Here is a 9,698-nt window from a genome sequence, read left to right as displayed (position 1 = left end):
TTGTGGGATATGTAGTCTCTGCTGTCATTGCCAACAAGTGTGGACATGTCCAAGACCCGTCCATGGTCACAACAATCATAATTTAAAAATATATATATCAATTCTAAGAATGCCATTGTACAATTTGTGGTTTTCAATGGCTTCAAAGCATTTTGATTTCAGGGAGATATCCCCATACACACATCTCTGAAACTGGAAACACTTATCTCCCTCACTAGCTTGAAGCACCAGCTGTCAGAGCAGCTCACATATTACTGCACCTGTACATAGCCCACCTGTAATTTAGCCCAAACAACTACCTCTTTCCCTACTGTATTTATTTTATTTATTTATTTATTTTGCTCCTTTGCACCCCATTATTTCTACTTTGCACATTATTCCACTGCAAATCTACCATTCCAGTGTTTGACTTGCTATATTGTATTTACTTTGCCACCATGGCCTTTTTTTGCCTTTACCTCCCTTATCTCACCTCATTTGCTCACATCGTATATAAACTTGTTTCTACTGTATTATTGACTGTATGTTTGTTTTACTCCATGTGTAACTCTGTGTCGTTGTATGTGTCGAACTGCTTTGCTTTATCTTGGCCAGGTCGCAATTGTAAATGAGAACTTGTTCTCAACTTGCCTACCTGGTTAAATAAAGGTGAAATAAATAAATAAAATAAATACAAGTTATGTGAAATTAATTTTGATAGGCCTACCTTGTTTGTTTTTGATTAAAGCTTAATTTATACCATATCTACAGTACTATAAAATACAAGAGCTACAAATAGCTATGAAAATTGAAATGCTGTTTTGTTGAGTAGCAAAAACACACACACGTCTGCAGCCCCACGATTATAAATGTGATGCCAGTTTGCAGGGTTGCCATTTTGTGTTTGCATTACTTTGTTGCATATGTACGATATAAATTAGGCTTAAGTCACAATTGTCCTCTGTATCACATTGTGTTCTGCATATTAGGGTGAATCAAGTAAACAGACCAATTACAGACTGGGTAAAATAACATTTTATTCAGGATATAGGAAGAGGACATAGAGAGATATGGTAGCTACATGAACCAGTGACATTCTAAAGACCCGGAAGTATAATTTAGACCAACAATGCCGTCCATAGGTCTGTGCATAATTCATTATATAAGCACTACTCACAACAACACAATCCTTCTAATAGCACTAATACTGCAGGTTGGCTTAAAGATTCAATAGAAATGCTCCTCAATTGCAAAAGAGTAGGGCAACAGCAAAATGGCTTCTAGAGAAACTCTGGTATAGGAATTGTCCAGTCACTGAGTATCAGCATGGCTATAACATTTAGGCCTGTTAACGTATGTGTGTGATTGTGACTAATGGTATGAATGCATGCTTTTAAAATGGCCTGTACTTATGGTGTTGGCAGTGTGCAAAGCGACGAAAGAAGCTTCACTTGATCCTGTGAGGTTTGGTTAGCACCAACAAAGTGAGAGTTCAGCTAATGGAAACAATACCAATAACTGACACTTTGATTTACTAGTAGTATCCTATAGCGATGCAGTTAACATCATACAGTTAAATATGTCATAAAGAATGTGCCTTTCCTCTAATCAGGGGCAATCAAGGAAATATCCAACTATTGACATAATCATATCTTGAACAAATACAGTGCAGTTGTGTTTGCCCCTACCATGTGTGTACGATTTGTGGGGAGGGACAATGTGGAGGAACTGTTATTATCTGAAACTCTTTCATTGACTTCTTTAATAGATGCAGTACAGTTACAGTTGGCTCCATACACCTCTTTTCAGAGCTAAAACAGTTTGGAGACAAACTTAACCACTACTGTAAAAAGTAACATTACCTTATGTAGAACAGAGGTGCCCAGTACCAGGCCAATAAACAGGAGTTGTGATATGAGTGTGTGCATGTGTGACTTTGTCTGCAAGCTAGGGGGGGGGACTCTGCAGGGAGGGCGGTTGGCTACGGTCATCACTGTCTGGGCAAGTTCCAAAGTCATACACCCAGACTGTTTCTACAATTTCTGTTCTTGAAATATAACCTCAACCACACTACAAACTTTATGCTGTGTACCTTAAATTAAGACCAAAAAGCAAATGTTTTGTTTTCATCATTTTTTTATGATATAGACAATTTTTACTCTGCAACTTGACCATCTAATGGGAACCGTTGGTTACTAAGGCAACAACAACCTCTTGGCTTATTTCCTGGCAACGATGAGGCTGTGGTAAAGGGGCTTTACCACGACGTGCAGGTAGAGGGAGCTGTCGATGAGGTATTCAGACGCCCGGCGGTGAAGGTCGGCTTCCACCAGGAAATCCCCGGCCTCCTCAGTGCTCTGGTGGAAGTTGTAGACGTGACGAACCACCATTTTACCCCCCTGCCTCGCCGTCACGATCACCGTCTTCTGGAAGCTCACACCCGCGAAGTCGGGGCTGGAAGTGGCTGGGGTGACGATGATGCGAGGACGACCGCCGTCAGTGCGTGTGGCCTGCATCTCGTTTGTATAGGCGGAGCGCACGCTGAGCGGGAGCCAGCGCGGGGAGAACAGGCCGTTCCAGGTCACCCGCTTGCTGGCGTCGCTGCCGCTGGGGCCCAGCTGGGTCTGGAAGCTGAAGCTGCGGTCGTCGCGCGTGGGGTTATTGATGACCCACGGAGAGCCCCAGGATGGTGACAGGTAGTTGCGTGGCGTGAATATGCTACAGTTGACGTCAAAGTATTTGGCCAGCTGGACAGGCGAGGCCGAGTGGAACTGGAAGGCCAGGAAGAGCAGGTCACGGATGGACTCGTAGTATTTCAGCATGACTGGTGACTGCTTCTGCAGACGGAACAGGTGCTGCGGGGGGATCATGCCGTAGCGCACCTGCCTCAGGGCATTCTCCACCGTTAGGCCTGCCGGCTGGTTCTGGCCGATCCAGGCTTCCAGGGCCTCGTAGAGCTCCAGCTCGCTCTGCAGGATGAGGTCGGAGCGCTGCATCAGGGACAGCAGCAGGTCGTCGCTGATGGAGCCCCACTCGCCGCTCTGCAACACCGACGACAGGTTCCAGGACAGGTACTGGAGGCAGCTGTCCCTCAGGTTGGCGTCGCCGATCTGCATGGCATACTGGTACCAGCCAACCACGTGGCCGGTCGGGGAGTCGCTGGACAGGTGCCCTGTCATGTACTGGCTCAGGCCCTGCTGGAGGCTCCACACACGGTACTTGCTAGCCAGCTTGTGCAGAGGGATTGCCTGGTCCAAGCGCACAGAGATGTCACCGCAGTAGAGGTACCTGCAGAGATAAAACAAGGCTAGATCGGTCTGCAGAAACATTGGCAGTCATTACTGAACTTGAAAGGAGGTCACTTTTTAAAATAAAAACATGAAACACCACTAGCCCATTTCTGTTCCTCCCCTATCCTCTTGAGGTGTACACTCATTCTACCCCCCCCCCCCAGTCCCCTCACCTGATGAACTTGTCAAAGACAGCAGCACAGTCGGCAGGCTCTCTCAGGACCAAGGTGCTGGTGTTGTGGCTGAGCAGCAGCTCCTCAAACACCTCGCTCTGCAGCGAGAGCACCAGCGTGTGCGCCTGGATCACCTTCACCTCATCCGTGTTGACCGTCTGCACGCGGAGGGCCACATCACTGCCGTTGCCTTGGGCCAGAAGACCTTCCATGCGCTGCACCATTGCCATGGAGTGATTCAGCGTTGTGGCGCCATTCTCCAGCGCCACCTCCTGCTTCAGCGCGGCTGCAGGAAGAGAAGATGAAGGGATCCCATTCAACTGCAAGTGAAAACACCTCTTTCTCAATTCATCTGTCCTCGATTCCTCACAACCTCATTCTATTCACCGTTCTCTCTATTCTATATGGTATCCTCCCCTTGGACCTTCTCCTCCATTACGGTTGTGAAGGATGTGAGGAATTGCGGAAAGACAAATTGAGATAGAGCCCTTCTTCTCCAGTCATCACTCACTTCGACACTGAATGTTGAGTTGATAGTTGAGCCTTCTGCCAATCAACACCGGTTGAATTACAACCGCTAACCAATCATTAATTATGACAAGCTGTCTACCAGCCTTAACACTCTACACTCTCTCCTTCAAAAGCTTAATTAACAGTGCAGTGATGAGATAAACAGCCATTAACTTGAAGAGTTGCTGAGTTCGTCTGCAGTTGAAAAGTGACTGACCTAGTCGCTAATGGGGAAATCCTACCCGTGGTTTGGGTTTAGGGTCAGCATCTTGGAGTGTAAAACACATTGTTAATAGACAGATAATAATGGATGGTAATAGTGTAGGCTATGAAACCAATAGGCTACTTGTCTTTAAGAACAATTATGCCTAGGCTATGCTGTATAAGCACCAGACATGTCTAAAACATTTTTTTATCCCCTGACTAAACTACTTTTTAAAGTTTTTAAATCCATATTTGCAGATTATTACATGAATAGACTGAATCAAATTGCTCAGTGTCTACATCACTGAGGACTTAACATGATCCTCCAACACCAGCACAGTCGTGCCTCTTCTCCCTCAGGAGGCTGATACGATTTGGCATGGCGCCTCAGATCCTTAGGAACTTTTACAGCTGCATCATCGAGAGCATCCTGACTGGTTGTATCACCGTCTGGTATGGCAACTGCAACCCGCTCAACCGGAAGGCCCTACAGAGGGTGGAACGGACGGCCCAGTGCATCACTGGGGGTGAGCACCCAGCCATTCAGGATGTAAATGCCAGGCGGTGTCTGAGAAAGGCCTGAAAAATTGCCAAATGGACTGTTCTCCATGTTCCCATCCGCCAGGTGGTACCGATGCATCAAGGCTCAGACCAACAGACTCCTAAACAGTTTAAATCTCCTGGCCATAAGACTGTTAAATGGTTAACTACTGCACACACCTACACTGCTGGTAAAAGTATTAATAATTAGATGTATTACTAACACTACAGGGTCCCTGTGAGGTTGAACACAAGATGTCTCCTTCTTCACTACAGGGTCCCTGTGAGGTTGAACACAAAATGTCTCCTTCTTCACTACAGGGTCCCTGTGAGGTTGAGCACAAGATGTCTCCTTCTTCACCACAGGGTCTTCTTGAGGATGAACACAAGTGGCACATGCACACTGTAGAGTCACATGAAAGAAGGTCTCAGCACGACAAGCTGCACGCTCACTCTCTTTAACGCTCTCCTTCCTCTGCCTCCATTGACACCAGCTGCTTCCTCCTGTTACTGTAGGTTTAATGAGACACAGGGGGAGAAAGACTCATGCCCCCCCTCCACTCCCTTAGCTGCCTCACCCCCCAGTCTTCGTGTCACCACTGTCGGCTAATCATGCACCTCCACTTCAAAGCAACCTTTGTTCAGTTCATTAGACACAACTAGCCTGTACCCTACATCTCCCTGACGGCAGCTGATGCTTGTGGGCCATTGACAAATAACTTTGACATTTGCATGTTGCATTTGTGTAATTTGTGTCATTCACCCAGCTCAAACAAAATTGGACTTCTGAAGTTCAATTTGTCTTTTGCGAGCGTATTAATTGTGATAGGTAAACATGCCATTTAATTGTGACGTGAATTGTGATTGATTTGTTCCCGGCTAATTACTTCCTAGTTTAAATGTGCTGCAATCAAGCATTCCATTTGTTTCCTTTAAAATGCCGTGGTGAATTCATTGCAATAGATTGAAGTGAGAACTTCAGGGGAATTGATACAGCTGAGGAGGATGTTATTAATAAAAGATTACGGATTTTCTCCTCTAGTCAAGCACAGTGGTTTTTAGAAGCTGGTGGGTTGAATCCCCTAAATTAAACATAGAAATGCATGTGTATGAGTACACAAGAAGAGCACACAAAACGCATGAGGAAAAAACTGCCATGCAAGAGGAAGGTGTTATAGCCTGAAATAAAGTGTAATTCAATTGATGCTTCCCGGGTCAAGTCCTTCAATATAGGAAAGAGCATTTTCTTCAGTCTCTAAAATAGCATCCTCATCGATTGTGACTCACAAAGGCCACACAAAAACAAACATCTCAGGCTCTCCCTGCAAAACATCACAGACAAACAGAGATAGGATGTGGGAAAGTGAACTGGGGGGACAGTGCTGCTATTCCAATACTCAACCTAGTGCCTCTAGGCTTAAAGAGAGCAACCCACATGCAACGTGTCCCAACAGCGTTTCCTCAACCCACTGAGTGTTGGGGACAACGCTTCAAGTCCAAATCATCCTAAAATATTTAACATTGATTGTGTAGCTCAATAGATGGTTTGGACATGATATTCCTCTAAAACAGAGTTGTATCTCTTTCCTACCCTTCTGTAGGATAAGAAATGTAAATAGAATAGGAAATCAAACGGATGTTGTTGATGTACTGTAGTGAGAGAGGAAAGAGTGACTCAAATAGACAAGCTAAACAGTTGATCACTATGCAGAGCAGTCTGTCACACAGTCACCTTACCTCCTCCAACGGAGATGGGGTGGAAGCAAAGAGCCACGAGCAGGGTTCCCAGATAGACCCGGGCAGGGATTCCTCCTTCATAGGTGTGTGCCATATCTAGTCATATATATCCCCTCTCTCTCTCTCTCTCTTCTCTGTTCCTTCTTTTTCTTCGTTTCACTCTTTCCGTCTTCCCCTTAGTGCTTAATGTCTTTGTGTGAGTGTGTGCAAGAGGTGGGTTGCCCAGTTGTGGCGCCCTGACTCCCCGTCCCGGACTCTTTATGTAGGACGCCTGGCCTTTTTTCCCCGCCTGGCGCCTCTCACATCGCCTTGCGGACTCCATTGATTGGTGGAATCTGGCAGGGGCCGTTGCCATGACGACGGCTTTGATTTTGAATTTCTCCCTTTTCCATGTTAACATGGCATCGATCTGTGGCCCAATAGGAACTCTCTCTTCATTTTCTGAGTGTAGGTGGATGAGAAAGGGTTATTAAACACTATATTATGGAGTCAATATGAATCAACTATTTTATGATAAAGTACACTGTTATAATATAATTAGGGTATTGTATGTGAGGGTTTTATTTATGTTAATTAGAAGTAATGAGACCAATATATGAAATGTGTAACAATGGCACGATTAAGTAATTAACCACAGAGTTAATTAGTGAGGTGATATCTTCCTGGAGAGCTACTGTCCTATAGGTTTTAACTCCAACCCTGTTCCTGGAGCGATATCATCCTGTGGGGTTTAACTCCAGCCCTGTTCCTGGAGAGCTACCCTGCTTTAGGTTTTAACTCCAAGCCTGTTCCTGGAGAGCTAGCATCATGTAGTCAAAACTTATAGGACGGTATCTCTCCAGGAACAGGGTTGGAGTTAAACCCTACAGGACAATATCTCTCCAGGAACAGGGTTGGAGTTAAACCCTACAGGATGATATCGCTCCAGGAACAGGGTTGGAGTTAAAACCTACAGGAAGGATTCTCTCCAGGAACAGGGTTGGAGTTAAATCCTACAACACGGTAACTCTCCAGGAACAGGGTTGGAGTTAAACCCTACAGGATGATATCGCTCCAGTAACAGGGTTGGAGTTAAAACCTATAGGACGGTAGCTCTTCAGGAACAGGGTTGGAGTTAAACCCTACAGCAGGGTAGCTCTCCAGGAACAGGGTTGGAGTTAAACCCTACAGCAGGGTAGCTCTCCAGGAACAGGGTTGGAGAGCCTTGCATTAGAGCGATGGTCACTCTCCAAATTTTAATGTGACAATTTCAGTGCACTGCTCTCTGATTGGGTTAGTGAACATATCCTGCTAGGGACATCTGGGACATCTGGGACTTCGTCTACTTCACTCATCTGTTTCTCTGAAAATAAAATACATTCACATGGATGTACACCACGGGAGGTTGGTAGCACCTTAATTGGGGAGGACGAGCTCGTGGTAATGGCAGGAGCGGAATCAGTGGAATGGTATCAAATACATTAAACACATGGTTTCCATGTGATTGATGCCACTCCATTCGCTCCATTCCAACCATTTTTATGAGCCGTCCTCCCCTCAGCAGCCTCCACTGATGTACACGCCTATCTTCTTGTTCATGTCTTGCTTTTATGTTCATTTTATGCTTTTTTTATGACAAATGGCTTGATATGAATTCAGTATGGACAATGCTTCATGTCCAAATCGTCCTAAAATATCTAACATTGATTGTGTAGCTCAATAGATGGTTTGGACATGAAGTGTGACACATTTGAGTACTATTGACTTGCATTGGATTTGTGCCACGAATGAAAAACAAAGTTAGCATTTGGAAACAGTGGCCAAGTAAATAAAACCAAAGCATGGCACCGCTGCAAAGATTCTAGTGGGCTGGTCGCCACTTCCACCATCACAGACCTTGGTTAGGTACCCCTCATGTAATATTATCACTCAATTGTTGTATCTTGAACTGCTGTATCAACCCCCCCCCCCCCCCCTGTCATCATACCTTGTTCATAGACTGCTTACAGGGTAAGGAAACCAATATGTCACTTAGTCATTTGGGTGAACTATCCCTTATCCCTGAGGGTAGGCAACAACATCTCCACCCCGCTGATCCTCAACACTGGGGCCCCACAAGGGTGCGCTCTGAGCCCTCTCCTGTACTCCCTGTTCACCCACGACTGCGTGGCCACGCACGCCTCCAACTCAATCATCAAGTTTGCGGACGACACAACAGTGGTAGGCTTGATTACCAACAACAACGAGACGGCCTACAGGGAGGAGGTGAGGCCCCTCGGAGTGTGGTGTCAGGAAAATAACCTCACACTCAACGTCAACAAAACTAAGGAGATGATTGTGGACTTCAGAAAACAGCAGAGGGAGCACCCCCCTATCCACATCGACGGGACAGTAGTGGAGAGGGTAGTAAGTTTTAAGTTCCTCGGCGTACACATCACAGACAAACTGAATTGGTCCACCCACACAGACAGCATCGTGAAGAAGGCGCAGCAGCGCCTCTTCAACCTCAGGAGGCTGAAGAAATTCGGCTTGTCACCAAAAGCACTCACAAACTTCTACAGATGCACAATCGAGAGCATCCTGTCGGGCTGTATCACCGCCTGGTACGGCAACTGCTCCGCCCACAACCGTAAGGCTCTCCAGAGGGTAGTGAGGTCTGCACAACGCATCACCGGGGGCAAACTACCTGCCCTCCAGGACACCTACACCACCCGATGTCATAGGAAGGCCATAAAGATCATCAAGGACAACAACCACCCGAGCCACTGCCTGTTCACCCCGCTATCATCCAGAAGGCGAGGTCAGTACAGGTGCATCAAAGCTGGGACCGAGAGACTGAAAAACAGCTTCTATCTCAAGGCCATCAGACTGTTAAACAGCCACCACTAACATTGAGTGGCTGCTGCCAACACTGCTGCCAACTCCAGCCACTTTAATAATGGGAATTGATGGGAAATGATGTAAAATATATCACTAGCCACTTTAAACAATACTACCTTATATAATGTTTACATACCCTACATTATTCATCTCATATGTATACGTATATATTGTACTCTAATACATCTACTGCATCTTTATGCAATACATGTATCACTAGCCACTTTAACTATGCCACTTTGTTTACATACTCATCTCATATGTATATACTGCACTCAATACCATCTACTGTATCTTGCCTATGCCGCTCTGTACCATCACTCATTCATATATCTTTATGTACATATTCTTTATCCCTTTACACTTGTGTGTATAAGGTAGTAGTTTTGGAATTGTTAGCTAGATT

General features: G+C 45.6%; 1 protein-coding gene across 1 annotated transcript; it reads right to left on the bottom strand.

Annotated features, from left to right (window-relative positions):
• Positions 1–2,198: 2,198 nt before the first annotated feature.
• Positions 2,199–6,556, bottom strand: LOC139401956 (BTB/POZ domain-containing protein 17-like). Its single transcript, XM_071145982.1, has 3 exons — positions 6,434–6,556; positions 3,443–3,728; positions 2,199–3,267 (listed from the first exon to the last, which is right to left on the bottom strand). The coding sequence occupies exons 1-3, from the start codon at positions 6,525–6,527 to the stop codon at positions 2,199–2,201; spliced, it is 1,449 nt and encodes a 482-aa protein (XP_071002083.1). The 5' UTR covers positions 6,528–6,556.
• Between the last annotated feature and the right edge of the window lie 3,142 nt (positions 6,557–9,698).

The sequence above is a fragment of the Oncorhynchus clarkii genome, unplaced genomic scaffold, assembly GCF_045791955.1.
Source record: "Oncorhynchus clarkii lewisi isolate Uvic-CL-2024 unplaced genomic scaffold, UVic_Ocla_1.0 unplaced_contig_1140_pilon_pilon, whole genome shotgun sequence".
In the NCBI taxonomy this organism is placed as follows: domain Eukaryota; kingdom Metazoa; phylum Chordata; class Actinopteri; order Salmoniformes; family Salmonidae; genus Oncorhynchus; species Oncorhynchus clarkii.
The sequence above is the reverse complement of the archived record's forward strand: the minus strand, read 5'-3'. Positions and strand labels throughout refer to the sequence as shown.